This window comes from Balaenoptera acutorostrata, chromosome 19 (assembly GCF_949987535.1).
Source record: "Balaenoptera acutorostrata chromosome 19, mBalAcu1.1, whole genome shotgun sequence".
NCBI lineage: Eukaryota > Metazoa > Chordata > Mammalia > Artiodactyla > Balaenopteridae > Balaenoptera > Balaenoptera acutorostrata.
In genome coordinates, this window is record NC_080082.1 from 60,220,543 (window position 1) to 60,246,767 (window position 26,225).

At 54.6% G+C, this 26,225-nt stretch overlaps 1 protein-coding gene across 1 annotated transcript; it reads left to right on the forward strand.

Annotated features, from left to right (window-relative positions):
* The first annotated feature begins 1,426 nt into the window (after positions 1-1,426).
* MYBPC2 (myosin binding protein C2) lies at positions 1,427-26,174 on the forward strand. Its single transcript, XM_007179925.2, has 28 exons — positions 1,427-1,533; positions 2,676-2,765; positions 3,286-3,372; positions 3,523-3,671; positions 3,990-4,107; positions 4,924-4,972; positions 5,160-5,219; positions 7,363-7,556; positions 7,804-7,936; positions 9,822-9,946; positions 10,037-10,142; positions 11,674-11,846; positions 13,356-13,521; positions 14,601-14,707; positions 14,947-14,976; positions 15,435-15,574; positions 16,686-16,845; positions 16,936-17,040; positions 17,477-17,665; positions 18,118-18,252; positions 19,761-19,928; positions 20,084-20,172; positions 20,275-20,470; positions 20,748-20,887; positions 22,232-22,391; positions 22,754-22,890; positions 24,416-24,602; positions 26,051-26,174. Exons 1-28 carry the CDS (start codon positions 1,515-1,517, stop codon positions 26,059-26,061), a joined length of 3,423 nt encoding a protein of 1,140 aa, XP_007179987.1. The 5' UTR covers positions 1,427-1,514; the 3' UTR covers positions 26,062-26,174.
* Positions 26,175-26,225: the final 51 nt, after the last annotated feature.

Sequence of the window (26,225 nt, forward strand, 5' to 3'; positions counted from 1 at the left end):
TGCAGGCATTGGTGGTTCGATTCAGTTTTTGTCTCCGTCTCTTCTTGACGATTGGAGTTCTTCCCCACCCTCTTCCTGATTCCCTTTCCGTCTGGGTCTTGTCCCCCCCTTTCTGAATTTCTGCCCTCCTCCGGATCTCTGTCCCACTCTCGCTGGATACAGCCCGCGCGGGTAGCGAGCGAGGCTCTCGGCCCTCCAGGCGCTCCACCAACCGGCTGGGCCCGCAGGAGCCGCGCAGCAGTCTGCCTGGCAACCCATGACGTCACAAGGAGGCTGCCTTCGGGTTGGCTCCGCGCTCCGTGGAGGCGGGGAATTTTCCGGCTCTTAGGGGGTTTTGGAAAAGAATGGTGGGGGGGGGGGGGTGTGTGGTGGCGATGGGCAGGAAGAAAATGGTGAGGGACTTGTCGTCAATGACACCGGGTCCTCCACCCGGCGTTACTTCCCCGCCCGTCCTCCGCCTTAACCCCGAGCCACACCCACCTCGCCCTCCTCTCCGAAACACCTGGAGTCCTGGAGACCCTCTCCTCCCGCAATCCCCTCATCTCCTTCACCTCCCCCCACCCGGCGTCCGGCCACCACTACCCCCATTCGGAAAGCCACAGGCACCCCTGCCGGGAAGGGCGCCAATGTCTGGGCAGCCCTCCAGGGCCTTCCCGGTCTCCCCACCCGCCCCAGCTGGGGCACCCGCCCCCTCCCCCGCCTCCAGTGCCCGCCGCGCCCGCTCCGGGAACCATCGCGGGGAGCCCGCAGGGCGCGGTCCCAGGAGGGGCCGCGGCCAATCCGGGGTCCCAGGTGGCCGGGGCCCCAAGCCATCATGTATGCCCACGCCCGGGGGTGGGACTCCGGAGTCCCCGACCCTCAGTGCCCTCCCTGCGGGCACAGAGACCTCCCCCCGCCTCCCCCGCGGCCATCCTGCCTACCCTGGGAAACCGGACCCTCCCTCCCGGCTCTGGTTTCCCGAAAACTCCTGACTTGCAGATACTAAGAATGGCTTTCTATACCCTGTCTTCCCCACCATCCTCAACCCCCATGCCGGGAGTTCTGGCTCAGAGCCCTCACCCACTTCAGACCCCAGTCCTTTACTGTCCCTCCGCCTAGGACCCAAGAGTCCAGGCCCTCATCCTTCTTTCTCTGGGACCCAAAAATCTGGACTCCAGGTCCCTTCTGCACCTGGACCCAGGAGTCCAGGCCCCCAGGCCCCCTTCCCTCAGACCCGGGAGTCCCCCGCCTCCGGCACGTCCTCCCTCGGACCCAGGTGTCGGAACCCCAGCCCCTCCTCCCTGGGGACCTGGCATTCAGCCATCTCTCCTTGTCCAGCTGTTATTTCTCGCCCTTTAGAACACACAGGCGGAATGTGGGGCTGCAGGGGAGGGTGGGGAGGCGCGTTTGATGCCTCCCAGGGCCTCCTGGGAGTCTCTGGACTCCTTAAAGGGCTCCCCCGGGGGCCCACCTGTCCTCCCTAAGGCCCATCGGGACGCAGCTGCGGTCAGAGGAGAGGGAGCAGATCCGCCGACATGCCTGAGGAAAAACCAGGTGGATTTGGGGACTTCCTCCCTATGTGGAGATGCAATTCTGTTTTCTGAATGGGGATTGGGGGCTTCTCCCTCCATGGGGTTGGGAGAATGGGGTGACTTCTCTGTGTGGGGAGGAGCTCCCTTCCTTGCGTGGGATGGGAGGGTCCCATACTTGTGTTAGGTGGGAGGGGGGGGACTCCCACAAGGGGCTCCCACAGGGGACTCCCACCCCTGTGGGGTGGTAGGGGTTCCTTTCTCTGTAGGGAGTTGGGGGTTTATCTCTGGGTGCAGATGGAGATTCTCTGATTATGAATTTGTGTCCCTTCTTTGTCGTTGAGGATGGGAGTCCTGTGGTTGTAGACTGCGGAGTCTTTGCAGGGCGTTTGGGGTCCTCTACATTTGGGGATGGGGTCTTCTGGGAAGGGACTGGGGTCACTTCTCTGAGTGAGGATTGGGGCCTTTCGCGGCAGGGGAATGAGGTCCTTGTGTGCCTAGATATTAGGGGTTCCTGTCTGTGTGGTGAGGAGAGACTTCTCTGTACAAGGTTGAGGGGACCTCATTTCAATGGGAATTGGGGCTTCCCCGTGTAGGAATTAGGGGACCTTCTCCATATAGAGTCTGGAGAGCCTTTCTTTATGTGCAGTTTTGGGGCCCTTCTTTGAATGGGACTGGAGGCATTTCTTTATATGGGGATGGGGCTTTCTCTCTATGAGGCAGTGAACAGAGGAGGCACAAGCCCCCAGGGAGGACCCCTCCTCCCGGGGTGTCCAGTCCGCTGGCACAAGACCAGCCAGGCTGAGGGATGGTGGTCCAGCCCCTCGCTGCAGCTGGGGCCCCAGCGGGCCAGGCGCCAGCAGGCAGGGCGGGTGAAAGATGCTGTGGTCAGCACGAGTATCCAGTTTCCAGCCCAGGGGAAGAGCTAATTATACCACCAAGTCCTAAAAGGTCAGAGGCTGGTGGCCTGGGTAGATGGGGCATGGCCTGCCTGGGGCAAGGAGAAACCGGATCTCACAAACTCTGGGATTAGAGATAAATTTACACCTGGACTGCTGGACTCCAGATTCTGAAGGAGGAGGGGCCCAGGGACATGCATTCCTGGGTTCTGGAAGAGGAGAACGCTGAGCACGTGGTGCTCAACTGTGAACATCTCTTGCCTCACAGCGGCCAAAGGTGCCCCCGCAGACAAAGATGCCACCAAACCGGCTCCCAAGGAAGCGCCACCTCAAGAGGCTCTTGCAGAGCCCCGCAAAGGTGAGATGGTGTTCCAGAGGGCCGGGCAGAACCTGGCACCTTATCCCCCAGCCCCCCCCGGCCCCTCTGCACCTTCCCGCTCTCTCTCCTTTAGTCCACCGTTCCCACAGCTCCAGTGCTGACCGTCCTCCCCTGCTCACAGCCCTCCCTGGCTCCCCAGTGCCTCCAGGACAGAGCCTAGCCCCTCAGCCTGGCCTTCAAGCCCCCAGCAACTGGCTGATTCATCACCGAGTCCTGCCCAGCTCTGAACGCCCCAGTCTACCCTCTTCTACCTCAAAGCCCCATTTAAGACCATCCGGTTCACAGATGGGGAAACTGAGGCCCAAAGGGGCGGGGAACCTGGTCACGCAGCTACCTGGATGACGCGTGATCTCTCCCAGGTCAGGAGAAGCCACTGTGCCCCCAAGGTCTTTGACTGCTGAGCAGAGGGTCCCTCATTCACTCTCAACCCCGCCCCCAAAGTGGCCTGTCGCCCCCTCCCTGGCCGGCCTTAGACCCCCTAATCCTGTCTCCTGAGCAGAAGCCCCACCTGAGGACCAGTCTCCCACCACTGAGGAGCCCACCGGCATTTTCCTGAAGAAGCCAGACTCTGTGTCGGTGGAGGCTGGTGAGGGGTGCCTCGGGGAGGATCGGGTGGGGGGCTGGGCTCCTGGGTCTGAGGGAGGCGGGGCTGGGGTCTCCCGGCTTCCCAGTCCTCTCTGTGGAGTCTTATGACTCCTGCCTGGCCATTCCCTCCCACCCCTCCACCCCTACCCAGGAAAGGATGCCGTGATCTTGGCCAAGTTGAACGGGAAAGAGCTGCCGGACAAACCAACCATCAAGTGGTTCAAGGGGAAGTGGCTGGAGCTGGTCAGCAAGAGTGGGGCCCGATTCTCCTTCAAGGAGTCCCACGACCCTGCCAGCAATGTGAGGACCCTGTGGGGACTCGAGGGCTTGTGGGCCAGGGCTGGAGGTCGTGTGGAGCTCCTTGGTAGAGGTTGTGCCGGGCAGGAGGGAAGAATGTTTGGGCCAGGGCAGGGTGCACTTGGGCACGGCGTGTGCGTGCCCAGAGAGCTCTCAGGGTCAGGGACGCAGGCCCCCAGAGGTCAAGATTGTCCAGGCATGGGAAGAGACAGCTGGCCCTTCCTGGGGGCACTCAGAGAGAGTTGTGAGGTGGGCTCTGGGGGAGGTGGGGTGGCACTGGGGGTCGGTCATGTGCACCCATACCCCTGGCCTGGCCCCCAGGTATACGCCTTGGAGCTGCACATCGGGAAGGTGGTACTGGGTGACCGCGGGGATTACCGCCTCGAGGTCAAAGCCAAGGACATCTGCGACAGCTGTGCCTTCAAAATTGATGTGGAGGGTATGCTGGCGGGGGTGGGGGCCAGGGGTCTTGGGTCTGGTTGGGGGGATGGATCTGTCAGCCAGGTGTTGGGAGAGTGTACTGATGTGGGGATAAGGCGGGCACGGGTTTTCGGAAGATGGAGCAGAGAGGCAGGGCTCAGGTTGTTCAAAATTGGGGAGACAGTCTACCGGCTTAGAGGGTGAGGAGGTGTAGATTTGGGGGTGAAAAGGTTCAGGGTTTGGGGGTGTTCACGTGGAGCTTAGGAGGTGAGTTATGTAGATTCCAGGGTCACAGTGTACAAGCTTGAGAAAGTGTCAGTAAGGGCTCGGGAAGTGAGGGTGTCCCAGGTTTTTTTTGTTTTTTGTTTTTTAAAGTATAATTTCCATTGTATTGTCTCCTGTTTATTTCAGGGGGGTCTAAGGGTGGACAGGTTTAGGGTGAGGGTATACAGGATTGATGGGAGGCTACACAGATTTGAGAGCATGTGTGTGGAACTCTGAGGGTGTACAGGTTTTGGGGCATCTGCAGCCCAGGATGTGTGGGGACTTAAACATGGAGGGCACAGGGGATGAGGTTGCCCAGCCCCAGGGAGAAGGGCCAGCCGGCCCAGGTGTGAGGGGGATACAGGCCGCTGAGAGAGGGTGGTGCATGGCAGCCAGGGAAATGCATCCACAAGCAGAGGGTGTCCAGGCCCAAGTGAGAGCATGTGCTGGCCCAAGAGATGGAGGAAAAGGGGTCTGGGGGAGGTTGTGCAGGCCCGGGGTGGGCGCTCTTGGTCTTAGATCAGGCCTTGTCTCCGAGCTCACCTTCCCTTCCCCCATTGCCTCTCCCCAGCGCCCCATCAGGACGCCGCTGGCCAGACTCTAGAAAGCTTCAAGCGTTCGTAAGTGACCCTGGACCCTGGGGAGGGGCAGGAGTATGTCCTGGTGCCAAGGACCATGGGAGGGTGTCCCTTGGGAGGGGCAGCTGTGGGAGAAGCGGAGGATCAGGGAGGGCAAGGAGTGGGGACCCAGGGTGAGTCTGAGGGTCGGGACCTCCTTGGGGTTCACACTCCCTCTCAATGGCCACAGGGGTGAAAGGACACCGGAAGGCAAAGGTGAGCTGGATTTCAGCGGCCTGTTGAAGAAGAGGTGAGTCCCCCCTGCCTGGCACAGAAAGGGGAGGTGGGGGCTCAAGGAGGAGAAGGATGGTGGGTGAGGCCCCCCTGTCCCCCGTTGCTTCCCCACTGCCATCCTGACACTCTACCTCCCCTCCATCTACCCATTCCTTGCCCACCCAGCCACCTGTCCATTCACCCATCCGCCCATTCACCCACACCCCTACCCACAGCCCCACCCAACCAACAGTCTGCCCATCAATTCTCCTACCTACCCACCCTTTAACCCATCACCCTCAAATCCACTTTCCTGTCCACTCAGGCTCCAATTCACCCACTCATCCGCCTGTTCCCCCAACCAACCATCCATCCATCCACTTGGCTGTCCACTCATCCACCCATCCAACCAGCTACTATTTATCCATCTACTAATCAACCCACCCACTCATCAGTCTGCCCACTCATCTATTCAGGCAACCAGCTACCTATTTATCCATCTACAGATCTACCCATCCACCTACCTGCCCACCGCCCATCCATCTGCCCACATATCCATTCATCTACCCCCCTCTTCCCACTTGTCTATCCATGCATCGGCCATTACACTCAGCCACCCGTTCATTCACCCATTCATTCATCCTTCACCCACCTACTGCATCATCCACTTCCCCATCTATTGAGGCACCCATCTATCCACCTTTCCACCAGCCATCTGTCTACCATGCATCCACCTTCCCACCTGTGTATCCATCTGCACCTGTATCTCTCTTTCAACTGAGTCCAACATCCCACCCATCTACTCATCTACCTCCCCATCTAGCCAGGCATTCCTCTGTCAACTGTTCACCTCTTCAACGGCACACCCATCCTCCCAGATAGCTCTCTGTTAGACTCATCTATATGAAATTGCTATTCTGTAGGTAAAAAATGGTTGAATATTGGCAAATTTATATTATTCTACATGATGCTTGTCCAGTCACTCAGTTATTCATTATCTGCTGGTCCATGGATCCATCCTTCTACTCACTCAACTATCCCCATAACCAAATCCCCAACAACTCCATTTACTAATAGATTCATCTGTTTGTCTTTACCCAGCCAACCATCTTCCCAGGCATCTTCCATCAACATATTCACCCAACTGTGCTCACCCAACCATCTGCCACCAACTCATCAATCCACCCACTTACCCAGCCATCCTCCATCAACCCATCCACCTATCTTAATGCCACCCATCCCCTACCAACCCACCCATCCATTGACCCATTCATCCATCAGCTTAGCCATCCATGGACCCCTCCACCCATTTACCAGTTCCCCACCTAATGCTCTGTACATCAATCCAGATATTCATATGTCCCCCAAATTCACCCACTCATCTATCCTTCTTTTGTTCCCTTCCCTTCCTTCCTTCTTTCCAGAGATTCACTCTCTCTCACTCATCAAACATCTTCTGAGGCCTCCCGTCTACCAGGCCCTGATCAGGGGACAGGGAGAAGTTTGACTGGTTCCCTGACATTGAGTCACTCATTGCCTTGGGAAGATGGGTCTGGTCCAGCCGACACAGACACAGACCAAGACTGTTTAGTGTGGTCAGAGAGAAGGTCCCACGAGGGCCTTGTGAGAGCTCAGAGTGAGGGCAACTGATGTTGCTGGCAGGACAGGGGGTGCCTCGTGGAGGAGGGAACTTCGGTACTAGCATTTGTAGGATTGAAGAGCAGGTGGAGATAGGTCGTCCAGGCAGGGAAAGACGTTGTGCAAAGGCTGGGATGCAGGAGCGAGCCCAGAGTGCTCAGGAAAAGGCAAGTAGCGTGGTTTGGATAGTGGTGGGAGTTTGATGGGACAGAGGGTGAGGTTGTGATTTTGAGGCTGAGTTGCTGGGGTTTCCTCCTGAGGGCAATGGGGAGCTATGGAGGAGTTTTGAGCAGGGAAGGGATGGCATCTGACGTGGGGGCAGAAATAGCCCTCTGGGGCCAAGTGGGGAACCAACTGGAGCGGAAGGGATGAGATGAGGTCAGGAGGCCAGGGAGGAGGCTGGGGCAATGGTTCAGGTGGGACAGGATAAGGAATAACAGCCCCAGAGAGAGAAAGTGACACAGCAAGTGGGTGGAGAAGGCAGAGGGAGACCCTCACCTCCTCACTCACTGGTGGCCCCGGCCTGTTCTCCCCACCTTCAGGCAGGTGGTTGAGGAGGAGAAGAAAAAGAAGAAAGATGACGATGATCTAGGCATCCCGCCTGAGATTTGGGAGCTCCTGAAAGGGGCAAAGAAGAGCGAGTATGAGAGGATTGCCTTCCAGTATGGCATCACTGACCTCCGGGGCATGCTGAAGCGGCTCAAGAAGGCCAAGGTCGAGGTCAAGGAGGGTTCAGGTCAGTGCTGGTCTGAGGGGAGATGGGCCCTGTCCACAGGGACTCCAGCATCGTAGGTATCTGATGTTTGAACCCTGGACTTATCTTTTGGAGGTCCTAATCTGAGGAGTAATGGAGATGCCAGTTCTCAGGGGCCTCCAAGTTCATAGGAGGCTGTCTGACCTTGGTGGTCTGGGGAGGGAGACTTGACAGCTCAAGGCAGTGAGAACCTCTCAGCTGCATCCCTCTTGCATCCCTCAATCTCCAGCCTTCACGAAGAAGCTGGATCCAGCCTACCAAGTGGACAGAGGCAACAAGATCAAGTTGGTGGTAGAGATTAGCAACCCAGACCTTCCCCTCAAGTGGTTCAAGAACGGCGAGGAAATCAAATCAAGCAGCAAGTATGTGAGAGGGGCAGTCCCTGGGTTGGGGGGTATCCAAGTCCCAGAGAGGGAGTCCAGAAATAAGACTGGCCACTCTTAACCCAGGAAGGGCGCTCCCTCATCCATATGAAAAGTGCAAATACCTCGGTAGAAAAATAGACAAAGGCGATGAAGAACAGGAATTCAGTTAGAAGAAACCCAATAGCTAATTCACTAAGTACATATTCAACCTTGCAAACACAACCACCACCACCAATAATAATAACACAATTCAAAACAACGGTCTTGGGACTTCCCTGGTGGCCCAGTGGTTAAGACTGCGCTCCCAATGCAGAAGGCCCGGGTTCGATCCCCGGTCAGGGAACTAAGATCCCACATGCCACAACTAAAGATCTCACATGCTGCAACTAAAAATCCCGCATGCCACAGCTAAGATCTGGCGAAGCCAAATAAATAAATAAAATAAATATTAACAAACAAACAAAAAAACCCACCAACGGTCTTTCTGCTCTCCAGATGGGCAAAAACTTCACAAAATGATAAAATCTGGACTTCCCTGGCAGTCCAGTGGTTAAGACACAGCGCATCCACTGCAGGGGGCGCAGTTTCGATCCATGGTTCGGGAAATGAGATCCCCGTATGCCTCATGCCAGGGTGCAGCCCCCCCCCAAAAACGGATAAAATCTGGAGCTGGAGAAGACATAAGGAAATAGGTCCACATGTTATTGGTGGGAATGTAAATCGGCAAATCTCCAAAAGGGCAGTGTATTCAAAAGCCTTTATTTAATTTTAAAATATTTCATTTTGGCTGTGCCAGGTCTTAGTTGCAGCATGCGGGATCTACTTCCCCGACCAGGGATCGAACCCAGGCCCCCTGCATTGGGAGAGCAGAGTCTTACCCGCTGGACCACCAGGGAAGTCCCCCCAAAACCTTTAGATTGTGCAAGTCTAGGTATTTATCGTAAGGGCATGATCATGGTTATGCATATTTAGCTGCAAGGACGTTCACTGGAGCATTTGCTGCTGTAGCAAAAGGTCAAATAACCAAAACATACAATTCCATGTTAAGGTGCTGTGCAGTCACTAAAAAAGATATTCTAAAATTTATACTAACATGGGAAGCTGTTCAAGATTAGTGTTATGTGCAGAAGCATAGTGCTTATCTCTGCTTCACAAAATGTTAATCTACATATAGATTAGATATAAAAAGATTGGAGAGAGAGAGGCCAAAATATTTGTAGCTGTTATCTCTTGGTGATACAATTATGGATGGGTTCTATTTTTATTATTTTCCCCTTGGCTGTGTTTTCTAAATTTCTCATCACGAGCATTTTGGATAAGATAAAAATTATGTTAATTAAGATACAGGTTAAGTTGCTGTAACAAAGAGTCCCCAGAACATATTAATTTAGAGAGAAAGATATTTCTGGCGGATTGAGCTAGACGCAGGTTCCATATTTTTTGGCTACACCATTTCTTGTGGTGTTGTCCTCATCTGCATGATTGAAGCGGGTCATGGGCACATCTGTGTCTATCAGACAGGAAGCTGGAAGGAGAGAAGTCTAGAACAAGCACCGCAAAATTAGGGATGACCTAGCAGTTATGCCATCACATCCGTTCACATTCCGTTGGTCCAAGCTCAGTGGTGCGGCCCGCCCAGCCGCAAAGGAGGCTGGGAAATGTAGTTCTCTAGGTGGGTCGCTGTGTGTCACTGCTAAATGGAGGAAGACGGATATGGGTGGACGGTTAGTATTTCCGCTGTGGTTACTTAAATACTAGAAATTGGACCATCGATCTCCTCCCACACAATTTGGCTCTGAGAGGGAGTGGCTTGTCCTGAGGATAGATGGGTGGATGCAGAATCTCCTCCATGCCCTGGCTTGAGCTGAGACTTTTGCATCAGGCACGTGTTTGAGAACGTTGGTAAGAAGCGAATTCTCACCATCAACAAGTGTACACTGGCGGACGATGCTGCTTATGAGGTCGTCGTCAAAGATGAGAAGTGTTTCACTGAGGTCTTCGTCAGAGGTGAGGCCGGGATTTGGGCGTGAGCTTGGGGAGTGGGGCTCTGGAGGGGATCCTGAAACTACTGACCTCCTGTCGCCCCGCACCCCACAGAACCCCCAGTCTTGATTATCACACCCCTCGAGGACCAGCAGGTGTTTGTGGGCGACCGGGTAGAAATGGTAGTGGAGGTGTCAGAAGAGGGTGCCCAAGTCATGTGGTAAGTGACTTTTGACCCCTGATCTCCATACAGATGCCCACAGCGTCTTTACCTCAGCCTTGATCTTTAGGACCTCTCTCTTTTTTTTTTTTTTTTTTAATTTAATTTTACTAATTTATTTTTGGCTGCATTGGGTCTTCGTTGCTGCGTGCGGGCTTTCTCTAGTTGTGGCGAGCAGGGGCTACTCTTCCTTGCAGTGCGTGGGTTTCTCACTGCCCTGGCTTCTCTTGTCACGGAGCACGGGCTCTAGGCCCGCGGGCTTCAGTAGTTGTGGGGCACAGGCTCAGTAGTTGTGGTGCATGGGCTTAGTTGCTCCGCGGCATATGGGATCTTCCAGGACCAGGACTCGAACCCGTGTCCCCTGCATTGGCAGGCGGATTCTTAACCACTGAGCCACCAGGGAAGCCCCAGGACCTCTCTTGAAGATTTCAGACCTTTAACTGGTAATTTCCAGGAGACCTCAGCCTTTCTCTATAAATCCTGATCTTCACCCATGACCTCTTTCTGAAACTTCTGACCTCTCCCCATCCCATCCTCTTCCAGGTCTTTTTCCTGATCCCTGCTATTTCTGATTCTTTAAGTTATTTATTCACCCATTCAACCAATTATCCATCCTTTGACCATTCATTCATGTATCCATCCATCCATCTCCCCAGCTCCCCATCCATCCATCCATCATCTCCCCACCCATCCCATTGATTCATCCATCCATCCACCCACCCGTCCACCCACTCACCCATCTACCCATCCATTCGTCCATTCTTACATCTATTCCCCCATCCAACAAGTGTTTATTGAGCACCTGTTGTGTGGTGGCACTCTTCTATGTATTGGAGAGAAAATGGAGAGAATATATATTAACATGGCACCTGCCCTTGTGGAGTTTATGATCTGGCAAACTGCTGGGGCGGAGTGTGTGTGTGTGTGTGTGTGTGTGTGTGTGTGTGTGTGTGTGTGTGTGTTGGAGACGGAAACAGGCATTAATAAAGTCATCACACAAATAAATATCAAAGTTCTATTTTGACAAGTATTGATATTGCAGAGGAGCAATAACTGATGCTATAACCATTTTTTAATAGGAGAAAAGGACTCAGGAGGTCAGGGAAAGCTTCCTGGAGGAGGTGATGATTGAGTTGAGGTTCGAATGATGAGGAGGTAGAAGTGAAGTGGGAAGACTGGCCCAAGCAGGGAAGCACCATTTACTGAGGCCACAATATTTGACATCTCTCTGTGACCCCGAACTTCCTCCATGTTCTGACCTCTCCCCATGACCCTTTTTTGTGTCTCCTGACCTCCAACTGAGACCTGTGGCCTGTGACCTCTTCTTCCTCTTTCTCTCCCCAATCCCCACCTGTGATCCATCCATTCTAGACGCCTCTGTCAACCTTTGTCTCTCCTCCTTTTCGTGATCTCCCTTCTGACCCCTGGTTCCTGCTCAGGACCGTCTGTCTGGCCCCTCACTCACCTCTGACATCCAGACTCCAGCCTAAGCGGGCCCCTCACTTCTCCCCTTCCTGTCCCCTCCACCCAGGATGAAAGATGGCGTGGAACTGACGCGGGAGGATTCCTTCAAGGCCATGTACCGCTTAAAGAAGGATGGGAAGCGTCACATCCTCATCTACTCGGATGTGACCCTGGAGGATAGTGGTCACTACCAGGTCATGACCAACGGCGGCCAGTGTGAGGCGGAGCTCATCGTGGAAGGTAGGGGGCCTCCCGGTGGGGCAGGGAGCTGCACTGCACATGCTTCAACACGCCGCTCGAAGTTGCCCAAGCCCCAAATCTTGGAGCTGTCCCTGACTCCTTCTTTGCCTCATACCCTACATTTGATTCACCAGCAAATCCCGGTGGCTTCACCTTCAAAGGATATCCTGAATCTCACCACTTCTCTCCACCTCCATTGCCCTCACCTGGCCCAGGTCTCCATCCCCCTCATACCCTGAACTGATGCAATAGTCTCTTCACTGCTCTCTCTGTTTCTACACTTGTGCCTCAACCCCGACTCCAGCCAGAGTGATCCTTGCAAAATGTCAGATGGTGAAAACTGAACACATTCCGTGGTCTAGTTCACAGGACTGGACCCATGTCGGTTTCCTGGTTTGGACAGTGGACTACAGTTACGAGAGATGTCACCATTGGGGGAGCTGGGTGAAGGGTACATGGGACTCTACGTGCTATTTTCCCCCCCTTTTTTTTTCTATGTACTATTTTTACAAACTCCTGTGAGTCTGTAATATTTTCAATATAAAAAGTTAAAAAAAAAAAAAAAAAAAAAAAAAAAGCCCGAGTCATTGATAGGCCAGATAAATGATGGTAGTTCCCTCTGTAGCCATAAAAAAGGACAATTTTTAGTTAGTGATTTGGAAGGGTTTCCAAGATATATTGTTAGGTGAAGAAGCAAATATGCCACTATTTGTATGGAGGGGAAAGAGAGGAAGCAAGGGAAGGAGGGAGGGAGGACGGAAGGAAAGAAGGAAAGAAAGAAAGGAAGGAAGGAAGGAAGGAAGGAAAGAAGAGGGAGGAAGGAAGGAAGAAAGAGAAAGAAAGAAGGGAATGAACTGTATGTACGTCTTTGCTTTTCTGGCTATGAACTGGCTATAGTGTCTTTGGAGAAGGGATCGAGACTGGTGCGATTGGAAGTGGTTGGGTGAGAGATTTCCCGCTCTATATCTACATACTCTTATCATTTTATTTTTAAGCCATACAAGTGCATTGTTTTATTTAAAAAACTAAAATAAAAAAAAGTGTAAGTCAGACCCCAGCCATGTTCCCAACACCCTCCAGCGGTTTCCACCTCACTCAGAGTCAATGCAAAGTGCTCTCCGTGGCCCATGGGATGTGTCCTGCCTGTGCCATCTCCCACATCTGCCTTGCTCGCTCTGCACCAGCCTGCTGGCTGTTTCCCAAACCAACAAGCCTGCTTTCCTCTGCAGGGCCTTTGCACATGCTGTGCCCTCTACCTGGGAGCCTTCTGCGGCCTCCCTGCCATCCCTCAGGCCTCATCACTCCCTCTAGTTATTGGTTTATGTGTTTCCCATTCACTGCCTGTCTCCCCACTAGAACGTGAGCTCACGAGGCCCGCAGATTGTTTCTGGGTTGTTTCACGGCCAGAATCCCAGAACCTGGGACACTGCTTGGCCCATAATGGGTGTTCGCCAATCTTTGTGGACTGACCGCAGTTTGATGGCCCCCTCTCCTTCCCTCCCCATCCAGAGAAACAGCTGGAGGTCCTGCAGGACATCGCAGATGTGATGGTGAAGGCCTCAGAACAGGCCGTGTTCAAGTGTGAGGTGTCCGATGAGAAGGTCACGGGCAAGTGGTACAAGAACGGGGTCGAGGTGCGGCCCAGCAAGAGGATCACCATAACCCACGTCGGGAGGTACGGAGTGGACTGCGGACGTGGTCTGCAGACTCTGTGGTTTAAAGAACAAGGGTTTAGGTAATTCCCTGGCGGTCCAGTGGTTAGGACTCTGTTCTCACTGCCATGGCCTGGGTTCAATCCCCGGTCGGGGAACTAAGATCCCACAAACCATGCAGGACTGCGAAAAAACAAAACAAACAACAACAATAAAACACAAGGGTTTATTTCACTGTGAGTCTCAAGGTTGGTTGGAGGCTGGCTGATCTCAGATGGCCATCTTCCTGGGCTCCCTCAGGCCCTCATCTGGGTCACCTGGGCTGCCTCCACTCTGGTCCGTGGGACGCCTCATTCCCCAGGAGGCCGGTCCTGGCATATTCACGTGGCCGACACAGGTGTCCCGAGAGAGAGCAGAAGCGAAGAGGGCCTCTGAGGGCTGGGCTGAGTGCTGTCCCAGTGTCACTTCCACTATATCCTATGGGGCAAAGGAGGTCACAGGTGGCAAGGTCTCTTTGCAAGGATCACGGCTACAGGACGGGAAACTTGTGACTATATTTGCAAAGAGTCAACTTTGGCGGGGAGGCCACCTACCTAGGGAAACGGGGCTGGAATTCCAAGCGTAGCACGTGGACACCTGAGATAAACACCTGGTAATCTTCAGAATGCCGAGAACCACTGTGATGCCAGCAGAACATCGTGCCCCCATGGATTTCCTGATAATAGCTCTTGGCAGACGTAGACTTTTTCTGGGTTCTGTGTAAGGCCCCTCCCTGCCTGCTGATGGTGTCAATAATGCCGAGAACTAATCTTAATGCTTTACAGGACACTTACCAGGTGCCAGGGAGTCTTCTAAATGCCTTGCAACAACCCCCTTGTAGATTGTGAACATTACCTCTATTTTATAGGTGAAGAAATGGAGGCACAGAGAGGTTAAGTGACTTGCCCAAGGCCACACAGCTAGTAAGGGGCAGAGCGAGATGTGGGTCCAGGCACTAGCATTGCATTGAGCACGGGGACCGCATTGAGGAGCATGTTTCTCCATGGTGGTCCCCAGGGCGACCCGGCCTGACCTTTGCCCTGCACCCCCCCACTCCCCTTAGGTTCCACAGACTGGTGATTGATGATGTCCACCCTGAGGATGAGGGAGACTACACATTTGTGCCCGACGGCTCTGCCCTGTCCCTCTCGGCCAAACTCAAATTCCTGGGTGAGGATACCTCCTTGTTCTCCCCCTGGGTGCCACAGCATCCACCCTCCCAGGCCCCAACCCCCTTCAGGATTAAGTTTCCCTAACTGTACGCTGGGGGTGACAGCAGGTGCTTGTGGGAGGAGGGACAGTCATGGGCCTGAATCCACCTCCCAACCCCCCAGGTCCCAGGGTGATGGGGTGTGAGGGTGGGATAAGGGACCCCATAGACCTAACCATCAGTCTTCTTTGTCCTCCAGAAATCACGGTGGAGTATGTCCCCAAGCAAGGTAAGGACCAGAGGCTGCTGTGGTCCTTAGGCTGGGGGCCTGGACTCCTGGGTCTGAGGGAGGAGGGGGCTGGGGGCCTGGACTCCTGGTTCTGAGGGAGGAGGGGGCTGGGTGCCTGGACTCCTGGGTCTGAGGGAGGAGGGGGCTGGGGGCCTGGACTCCTGGTTCTGAGGGAGGAGGGGGCTGGGTGCCTGGACTCCTGGGTCTGAGGGAAGAGGGGCTGGGGGCCTGGACTCTTGGGTCTGAGGGAAGAGGGACTGGGGGCCTGGACTCCTGGGTCTGAGGGAAGAGGGGCTGGGAGCCTGGACTCCTGGGTCTGAGGGAGGAGGGGCTGGGGGCCTGGACTGCTGGTTCTCTGTGGCTGTTGGAACCCAGCTTCTCAGGAGATCCTCTGGAGGGGATTGGGAGGGCCCAGCTGCCCACTCCCAAGTTCCCCAGAGTCTCTCCTCTGCCACCAGAGCCACCAAAGATCCACCTGGACTTCTCGGGGAAGACGTCAGAAAATTCAGTTGTGGTCGTGGCCGGAAACAAGCTGAGGCTGGACGTGTCCATCACAGGGGAGCCCCCTCCTGTCGCCACCTGGATGAAGGAGGACGAGGTATGTGGAGCTTCCCCCGTGCCCTGACTTCTCCCTCTCAGCTCTGCTGGGTGACTTCAGGCAAGCTGGTTTCCCTCTCTGAGCTTCGGTTTCATTGTCTGTAAAATGAGGAATTTGATTCCTTCTTCAGAGGGTTGTTGTGAAGATTGGAGATTATATTTGTTCATCACATGGTTCTGGCCTAGCACATGATGAGTCCTCCATCCATTCATCCATCCATCCATTAACCCATCAATCAATCAATCAATCAATCAATCCAGCCATCCATCAATTCATCCATCGAACCATCTTTCCATTCATCAGTTCATTGATTGATTAATGAATTCATCCAGTAATTAATCCATTTGTCCATTTATCCATGAATCAATCCACTTATCCATCCATCCATCCAACAAATATTTTCATCTTGTATGTTCCAGGCCCTGGAACAGTTCAATTTTTCTTCTCTCCTCCGGGCTTCAGTTTCCTCTTCTGTAAAACGGATAGACTTGACTCAATCTTCATTCATTCCTTCACTCAGCAAACACCCCCCGATGCTTCCTGTATGTCAGGCTCTTGCATAGGCATTGAGGATACAGCCATGAATCAGATGCAGGCCCTGCCTTCCTGGAGCCTTGTCTTTTGGAGAGAGGCAGACACGTGCCCAAACAGTCACAGTTCAGGGCGATCAGGGCTGAGAGAAAGGGAGGTACCAGAAGCTATGAGGATTCTGTCATCGCAGTCAAAGTGGGCTGTCACTTTCAGCTGAGGGCATCCAGGAGTGCTTTCCAGAAGAGGCGACTTCTGGGTGGGTTCTAAAGGATGGGTAACGGTATAGCAGATAGAGAAGTGGGTCAGGGCATTGCATGCCCTGGGGATCAGCTTTGCAAAATCTTGGGGATGAGACAGGCTGGTGTTTTTAATGAAGGGTGGTGTCTGGAAGGCAAGGAGGGCAGTGGCAGGGGGTTGATGAGGCTGGGGGCAGACCCAGCAGGTCCTCTTGTGCTGGGTCCACAGCCTGTGCATCGTGTGGTCACGGGGAGCCTTTGGAGACTGTCGGGCAGGGGAGGGGTGGAGGCCGGTCTGGCTTTTGAGAGGGGTAGAAAAAGGCCATCTGGTGGGCTGTGTTCAGGTGTTCTCAGGCACCGAGGGCAGGGTCCGCATCGAGAAGCGGGCAGACACGAACAGCTTCGTGATTGAGAGCGCGGAACGAGCTGACCAGGGCCACTACACCATCAAGGTCACCAACCCCGTCGGCGAGGACATGGCCTCCATCTTCTTGCAGGTTGTGGGTGAGCAGAGGGGAGCAAGGGGGCTGAGCCAGGGGGTGGTGCCCCGAGGCCATGAGGTGCCCTCTGACCACCCTGCCTCCCCTTCCCCAGATGTCCCAGACCCCCCGGAGGCTGTGCGTGTCACATCGGTTGGAGAAGACTGGGCCACCCTAGTCTGGGAGCCACCCAAGTATGACGGGGGACAGCCGGTCACCGGTGAGTGCCCGTGTGCCACGGTGCTCATGACCTCTGACCTCCCCTGTCCCCTGACTTCTCCTTGACCTCCAAGAGCCCTTAGCATCCTCAATGACCACCCTCGGAAACTCGGTTTTCCGTCTTCAATATCTCACAGTCCCTTTTGCCTTCCCTAGCATTCTTCACTCCCCAGCAACCTGGTAATCCTCACTTTGGCTAACAGCCTAGGATTTTCTGTGACTCCTTATGCCCTGATTCATGACCTGTGGCCCTTCTTGATCCCTGACCCCATGACGGGTGACCTCTGACCGCTCTGTGACCCTGAGATCAACTCAAGATTCACGGCCTCAGGCCTGAGTCATGTGACCTTTTGATGTGCCTTTGACTGCCCCAACTGACCTGGGAGCCCAGGCCTCCCCATGACTTCCCACTTCTCTCCGCTGGCGGGCGCCTCCAGGGTACCTCCTGGAGCGGAAGAAGAAGGGCTCTCAGCGCTGGATGAAGGTGAACTTCGAGGTCTTCCCGGAGACCACCTATGAGTCCACCAATATGATCGAGGGCATCCTCTACGAGATGCGGGTCTTTGCTGTCAACGCCATTGGGGTCTCCCAGCCCAGCGTCAACACCAAGCCCTTCTTGCCTATTGGTGATTCCTCTCTGCACCCTCACCGAGCCCCCGTCCACCTCTGACCCATGGCCTGCCCTTCACTGATCTCTAACCCTACACCCTGGCCTTTACTCCCTTGACTCCGCTGACTTCTGTCCCCTCTCATCCAACAACTCAAGACATTGACCCCCCAGCCCCACGCATCCTCCTGACCTCTTCCTGACCCCGTACAACAGCCACCGACCTCTATGACCCTAGACTCCATGCTGTCCCCCGAATATGTCATTGACCTCTGACCTACCACACAGACACCTATCCCTGCCCTTGGAGACCTAACGATTCCTTGAGATCTTGTTTTAATGACCCGTGATACCACATCCTTGCTCCCTGACCTCTGGCCCACCATATTGATCCCTTTCCTGACCAGTGACTCCAGCTCTGACCCCTGAGCCCTCATTTACCCCACCTCCCCTTTCCGTGGATTCTTACAGCGCCCACAAGTGAACCCCAGCACCTGACAGTGGAGGACGTGACAGACACCACCACCACCCTCAAGTGGCGGCCCCCAGATAGGATTGGGGCAGGTGGCATCGATGGGTACCTGGTGGAGTACTGCGTGGAGGGCTGTGAGTTACCCCGTCTGGCCTGCTGGGGGGCAGTGGCACACACAGAGTCCCAGTGGGTGTCCGGTCCAGAGGACTGCAAATAGGGCAGTGCAGGGACAGATCTCTGCCATAGCGAACTGCCCTTCTGTCTGCGCTTGCCTGAATCCCTGGGATGGGATGGGTCAAGCCAGGCCCCCAGTGACCAGCTTGTCCTCTCTCCCTCCCTCTCTCCCTCCCCGCTCCCTTCCTCCCTCCCCTACACCCATCCTCCATACAGTGATACCTTTTTATCCATCCATCCAAGTATTTATCTACTACCTACTTTGCTCCTCCTCTGTTCTGTCTAGTTATCCATTCATCTAACCATCCAACCAATCTTTCATCCATCCATCCATCCATCCTTCCATCCATGTATCCTTCCTTCCTTCTTTCCTTCTTTTCCTTCCTTCTTTTTCACCTCTTATTTCTCCCTCCCTCCCTCCCTTCTTTCCTTCTTTTTTTCCAGTTGCCCACCCAGTCATCCATCCAACCATCTCTCTATCCATCTGAAAATTTTTTGGATCATTTAACTATCCATCCATCCAGTAACATTTTTTTCATCCATATATCTATCGCTTCACCACTATGTTTCTTCCCTCCCTCCCTTCTTTCCATCCATCCGTTTGCCTATATGACCATCCAACCGTCTAATTATGCATTGTTTCTCCATCTGTCTGTCCATCCACCTATCCATATTTCCACACATCCCACTCTCAATCCTCCACGGAACAAACACGTATTGAGCACTGAGTCCATGCCAGGCCCAGTGCCCCGGCTCTGGGGATATCTCCGACATGGTCCTCTCACTGGGGAGACAGACAAGATCATTTTGACACTGTATCCCAGGCTTTAAGTCAGACAGGTGTGGGTTCCAATCCTGTCCCTTCACTTTGTAACTGTGTGACCTTGGGCAAGCCTCTAAGCCTCAGTTTCCTCATCTAAAAATGGCGAAAACAGTTTCCATTTTGACGGGATACAGTGATGACAGAATTTGGGGATGCATGTAAATGATGGACGGGTGGTCTCTGGTCAATTTCTTCCTTTTCTCTTCCCAGCGCTCTTTACCCAGTTCCTACCCTTGCCCACCCCTCCCCAATCTGTCTTTCAGAACCTATTATACTTTTGTTAGAGTTCACCCTGTTGATTGTTGGTCTGACTCACATTGGTTCACCAACCCATGGCAATAAAACCACGATGGAAAAGCACCCATTTTCAAGCAGGAAATCCGAGGAGCTGTCTGTAACTACCACCCCCAATCCCTTACCCTCTCTGAGCCTCAGTTTCCTCGTCTCTAAAATGGGGATAACAGAATGGAGGCAGGAGTTAATGAGCCAACATTAATTAGCTCCAACCTGGTCATAAGAAATGCTCAAGAAATGTCCGTTGCAGCTATTCATTGCGGTGGGGCCCCAGGCGCTGAAAGGACACAAACGGAGGGGCACCTAGGAAGGTCTTGAAGGAAGGTCCCCAGCCTCGCTCCTCTCTCGTAGCTGACCAGTGGATCCCTGCTAACACGGAGCTGGTGGAGCGCTGTGGTTTCACTGTCAAGAACCTCCCCACGGGAGCCAGGATCACCTTCCGCGTCGTTGGGATCAACATCGCCGGGCGCAGCCGGCCGGCCACCCTGGCCCAGCCGGTCACCATCCAGGAGATTGTGGGTGAGGACTCCTGACCCTCGACTCTGCTCTCCTAAAGACCAAGTTGGTGTCATCATTAGGGCCTCCCGCGACAACCTCATCGCCCCTGGTCTGTCTGTCCCTCCGTCGAGTTCCTCGGCCCGGCGCTGAGCCCCTCCCTGGGTTTGTGCCCTCAGAGCAACCCAAGATCCGGCTGCCCCGCCACCTCCGCCAGACTTACTTCCGCAAAGTGGGGGAGCAAATTAACCTCGTCATTCCCTTCCAGGTGCGTCGAGCTGGGGTCGGGGGGTGGGGCAGGGGTGAGGGGGTCAGCTTCTGCGGGCGAGACCCGGGCTAACCTCGCCGCCCTCCCCGCCTCCCCGCACAGGGAAAGCCGAGGCCGCATGTGGTGTGGACGAAGGGCGGGGCGCCCATAGACACCTCCCGCGTGCACGTGCACACCAGCGACTTGGACACAGTGTTCTTCGTGCGCCAGGCTGCCCGCTCAGACTCCGGGGAGTACGAGCTCAGCGTGCAGATCGAGAACATGAAGGACACGGCCACCATCCACATCCGGGTCGTGGGTGCGCGGCCCGCAGGCCGGGAGGGGATGGAGGAGGCGGCGATGAGGGGGGAGGGGAGGAGATGGGAGGAGATGAGGAGGACCCAGGACAGGGGAAAGTGGAGAGACTGGAGCCGGGGAGGGTGTGAGGTGGCCGTGGGGCAGAAGGGGAGGAAAGCGGAGTGGGAAAAAGCCTAAGAGAGATCAGAGGGTGTGGGGATGGACAGGGGAGAGGAGGTGAGGCACTGGACGTTTAGGGATGCTTGGGGTGACTTACAACACGCCCCCCCATCTTCCAGAAAAGGCAGGGCCACCGGAGAAGGTGATGGTGAAGGAGGTGTGGGGCAGCAACGCGCTGGTGGAGTGGAAACCCCCCAAGGATGACGGCAACAGTGAGGTCACCGGGTATTTCATCCAGAAAGCCGACAAGAAAACCATGGTGAGAGACCAGCGGGGCCCGGGCTGGAGTGGGCTTGCGGGGAGAAAAGCTGGCCAGATTGTCAGAGCAGGTGTGTTGTTCCCATTTCCCAGCTGGGGAAACTGAGGCACCGGGAAATGTGGGAGAATGGGCCGGGACAGGGAGGAAAGCCTTTTGGCTGAGATTTGGTGCATAATAGATTTTTTTTCTTTTTTTTTTTGGCGGTGCCAGGCGGCTTGAGGGATCTCATTTCCCTGACCAGGGATTGAACCTGGGCCCAGTAGTGAAAGCCTGGAATCCTAATCCCTAGGCCACCAGGGAACTCTTTAATAGGTTTTCTTTTATTTTTAATTTTTATTTATTTATTTATTTATTTATTTATTTATTTATTTATTTTTGGGTGTGTTGGGTCTTCGTTTCTGTGTGAGGGCTTTCTCTAATTGCGGCAAGCGGGGGCCACTCTTCATCGCGGTGCGCGGGCCTCTCACCGTCGCGGCCTCTTGTTGCGGAGCACAGGCTCCAGACGCGCAGGCTCAGTAGTTGTGGCTGACGGGCTTAGTTGCTCCGCGGCATGTGGGATCTTCCCAGACCAGGGCTCGAACCCGTGTCCCCTGCATTAGCAGGCAGATTCTCAACCACTGCGCCACCAGGGAAGCCCTAGGTTTTCTTTTTCTTTCTTTTTTATTGAGGTAAAATTCATCTAGCCAAATTTAGCATTAACCATTTTCAAGTGGCATGTCACACCTTCCCAGTGTTGTGCAACACCCTATTTAGTTCCAAGACATTTTCATCACCTCAAAAGGAAACCCCTCGTCCATGAAGCAGCCACTGCCCTTTCCCTCCCACCCCGTCCCTGGCAACCCCCCATCTGCTTCCTGGCCCTGTGGATTGGCCCCTCCTGGACATTTCTTACGGACACAGTCACACACTATGTGGCCTTTTGTGTCTGGCTCCTTTCACTCAGCACCATGTTTTCCAGGTTCATCCACACTGTAGCAGGTATCCGTGCTTCAGCCCTTTTCACGGCTGAGTGCTAGGCCCTGGTTTTTTGTTTGATTTTTGTTTTTGGCTGCGCAGTGCGGCTTGCAGGATCTTATTTCCCCGACCAGGGATCGAACCTGTGCCCCCTGCAGTGGAAGCGTGGGGTCCTAACCACTGGACCGCCAGGGAATTCCCCTACCAGTCCCTGGTTTGAATGGACCACGTTTTGCTTGTCCATTCATCCACTGATGGGCACCTGGGTTGTTCCCACCTTCCGGCCATTGTGAACAGAGCTGCTGGGGAACGGTGGGTTTTATGAGCGAGGCGCCTGCTTGGGTCCGTGTCCCTGACTCTCCCGGCCCCTCCCCATCCCCCATGCCGTAGGAGTGGTTCAACGTCTACGAACACAACCGGCAAACCTCCTGCACCGTGTCAGACCTCATCATGGGCAACGAATACTATTTCCGAGTTTACAGCGAGAACATCTGTGGGCTCAGTGACTCGCCTGGCGTCTCCAAGAACACGGCCCGGATCCTCAAGACAGGTATGGCCACTGCCACCGCTCCGAGGGGGCCAGCCCCAGTCCCGCCTCTCTCTCGGTTTTTAAAAATTTTTTTTATTGGAGTATAGTTGATTTACAATGTTGTGTTAGTTTCAGGTGTACAGCAAAGTAATTTAGTTATACATATACATATATCCGTTCTTTTTCAGATTCTTTTCCCATATAGGTTATTACAGAATATTGAGTAGAGTTCCCTGTGCTATACAATAGGTCCTTGTTGGTTATCTATTTTATATACAGTCTCCCTCCCTGGAATCAAAGTTGATGGCACCTGGTGCTGGAGGAGAGGTGGTCCGGGGACAGTCAGGATCTGTCCCCTTACAGGTGTGTCACCCCTCCCCCAGGTGCCACCTTCAAAATGCCTAAGTACAAGGAGCATGACTTCCGAACGCCTCCCAAGTTCCTGACGCCTCTACCTGACCGGGTAGTCGTGGCTGGTTACGCTACAGCTCTCAACTGCGCCGTCAGAGGCTACCCGAAGGTGCCGTGTGTGTGTGTGTGTGTGTGTGTGTGTGTGTGTGCGCACACGCGCGCGCGCACGTGCGCAGTGTGTGTAATGTGTAACCCTGTAGGGAAATCTTCACCAAGGTGAAGCCCCATTGCCTGCCCGCCACACGGGCTCTTCCTCCCTGAGTTCTCTCTCTGCTCGTGGGATTTGCTCACTTTTAACCCACTTCCTGTCTCTCTGCTCTAACCAGAGCCCAAGTCTCAGCTCACTACACTCTGACTTCCCTCAAAAACAGAAACCTTTGGGGCGGAGGGGGTCTAAACCTGCAGGGCTCCTTAGCGTCTTCCTGCCCTATCTGGTTTCCAGACTGCTGTCTGGGAATGTGGACACTTGCAACCTTGAACTCCAAGGACCCACGTAGACCAGCGGCTGGCGAACTACAGCCCTCGGGCCAAATCCGCCTGCCACCGGTTTCTCTAAGATTTTTTTTGTTTTGGCTGTGCCACGTGGCTTGTGGGATCTTAGTTCCCCGACCAGGGATTGAACCCGGGCCCTGGCAGTGAAACTGCCGAGTCCTAACCACTGGACCACAAGGGGATAAACAATTTTTAAAACGTTTTTTTCTTTTTCTTTTTTGTTATTTTGCTTTCACGTTAATGGTTTGCGTGTGGTCCATGACCCAGAGACCACAGAGCCCAAAAAGCCTAAAATATTGACTGCCTGGCCCTTTTGACACATTTTTTTGCCAATTTTTAGCGTCAGCTCCTGTAGGCATCCCGTGGATTCTTTCCTTCACTTCCGCCATCACCGCTGTCTACTGCTTTATTCACTAACTCCATCCATTCATTCATTCCGCTCATTTATTTCCCTACCAATCCATTCATTTATTCAGTTCATTCATTCGCTTCATTTATTTACATCATGCATTCATTCATTCAACACACATTTTCAGAGGCTTTCTATGTGCTGGTGATTTGAACAAGGAGTTCCCATCTGTTGGGGGAGACCGCCATTCATCCGAAGTCACACAAATGACTATAAAATTATAAAGGGTGGTGAGTGTGCTAGGGAAATGCAGGCAGTTGTGAGAGGGTAACGTGGGCATTCCTGTTCCAGTCTAGGACCCGGGAAGTGACAGGGGAACTGAGACCGGAAAGATAGGCACACACTGGTTAGGTGAAAAGAGGAGGGAAGAGCAGTTTGGAAGAGGCAGGAGCCAGTGCCGGGTCCTGAGGTGGGAGCCTGCCTGTGTCTGAGGGACAGTAAGGCAGCCCGTGTGGGTGCAGCAGATGGAAGGAGGGGGTGGGAAGTGAGGGCAGAGGAGTAATGGGGCCAAATCGTGCAGGGCCCTATGGGCTGCCACAAGGAGCGGGCTCTTCCTCTTACCGAAGAGGAGACTGAGGGTCAGAGAGGAGAAGCGACTCATCCAAGGTCAGCCAGTCAAAATTAGGAGGTGGCACAACCAAAAGGAGAACCCAAATCTGCCTCCCAAGGCCCATTCTGCCATCTCCCAGGGGACCCTCTGTCACACGGCTTCCTCTCCCACTCTCCTCAACAGCCCAAGGTGGTCTGGATGAAGAACAATGTGGAAGTCAGCGGAGATCCTAAGTACCTGATGAACAACTACCTGGGGGTCCTGACGCTGAACATCCGCCGCCCGTCCTCCTTCGACTCGGGGACTTACACGTGTCGGGCCGTCAACGAGCTGGGGGAGGCCCTGGCCGAGTGCAAGCTGGAAGTCCGAAGTGAGCACGGGGTGGGCCCCAGTGCTGCGCCTGCCCGACCCTCACCCACTCCCTTTACCAAGCTAACGGGAGGCCGGGGCTGAGCAGGCTGAGACCGGAGGCTAGGCAGACCCGCGCCCTCTTCGAGTATGATTGGGAAGCCGATTCAGACCCCAGCAGGACGTTTCAGGGCGACACGTGGGGGAGGGAAGGCAGCACAGGGTATTGTAGGGGTGGGGGAAGGGGAGCGCCTGACCCGGCCTGGGCAGGAGTCTGAGGTTTTCCAAAGGAGCTGAAGGACAAATAAGAGGTGGATGAGGGCGAGACGAACTTAGCAAATGATCGCTAAGGCTTCCAGTGCGCCTGGGGAGGTGTGTGGCACAGCTGAAACCAACGTGGGTAGCGGCAGAGGACGGGGGTTGTGGGAGCCCCGAAAAATGAGCCCCCTCCAAAGCCTGTCCCTGTCCCCCTCCTGTCCCCACCTCTCTGCCCCACAGCCCCAGCCTCATCTGTCCTCCTTCCTGAATTCTGCCCCAGCCTCCTCTCGGGCCTCAGGGCCTCCAGTCTCTCTCTCCGGTTCCACCTCCTGGCCCTAGAGGGTGCCTGGCCCATATCCACAGTTGACCTGCTCACAGCCCTCCCAGGGCTCCCCGGCAGCCCCGGAACCCTTCCTCCTGGGGTCATGGTCCTGCCTTTGCCACCCCCGGCCCCTCTCCAGCCTCAAGCGCCCCCATTTTCCAGCCACACCGAGCACTTGGCGGTTGGACAAACTGGTTGTGCCTTCTCCTGCTCCTGGGACTTTGCACATGCTTTTCCCTCTACCCAGAATGCTCTTCCTTGCATCCGCCGCCTTGGGCTTCAGTCCAACAAGCATCCACCGCCAAGACTCGTGGGGAGGCCGCTAACCAAGTCCCTCAGAGGCGACTGACGTTCATAGGGGCTTCCAGAGTCCCTCCCTGGCTCTGATGACAGCCCAGTAGACAGAAGGGGCTGCAGACCCTTAGCAAAGCGTCCAGAGGGAGCACTCCCTGTCATTCTGAAGCACTGATCTGCCAGGCCGACCTACTGATGATTCCTAGGGTTCTGCCGTCCCCCTTATCAAGCATTGAATCCGCTCAGAAATATCCCTACTTCAGGATTCCAGTGACGGCTGGTCTCCAGCAGCTGCTCCGTAATAAGAACGTCCCAGTTTTGGGTTCAAAACTACAGGAATCAGGGCTCTATGGAGTTGGGTTGACCAGGTGCCGAGCTAGGTGATGAAGGGAGAACCTGCTCCCCATGCTGGTCAAGCGAATCCAGAGGAATCAGGGCTCTATGGAGTTGGGTTGACCAGGTGCCGAGCTAGGTGATGAAGGGAGAACCTGCTCCCCATGCTGGTCAAGCGAATCCAGCGGGCGGAGGGCCGGGGGCAGGGGCGGGTGGTTGTGGGACAAGCATTTTTACCACCCTTTTCTGTTTTCCCCCGACAGTGCCGCAGTGAAGCTCTCTCTTCCACCTGCCAAGATAATTGGCTGCTGACTCCTAACCCGGACCTCCCCCAACATGTTTCCCTTTCCCGAGTTATCAATGAGAAGATCATAGTCTTGTCTTGGACTCCCATATGTCTGTCCTTCTTGAGTCTGTAGCCCCGCCTTCCTCCTCCTG

Bases quoted from the DNA above. Each gene is read 5' to 3' on its own strand.
- MYBPC2 (XM_007179925.2), top strand. The intron at 3,672-3,989 runs GTGAGGACCCTG...CCTGGCCCCCAG, and splicing joins CCCACGACCCTGCCAGCAAT to GTATACGCCTTGGAGCTGCA. The intron at 19,929-20,083 runs GTGAGGACTCCT...TTGTGCCCTCAG, and splicing joins CACCATCCAGGAGATTGTGG to AGCAACCCAAGATCCGGCTG.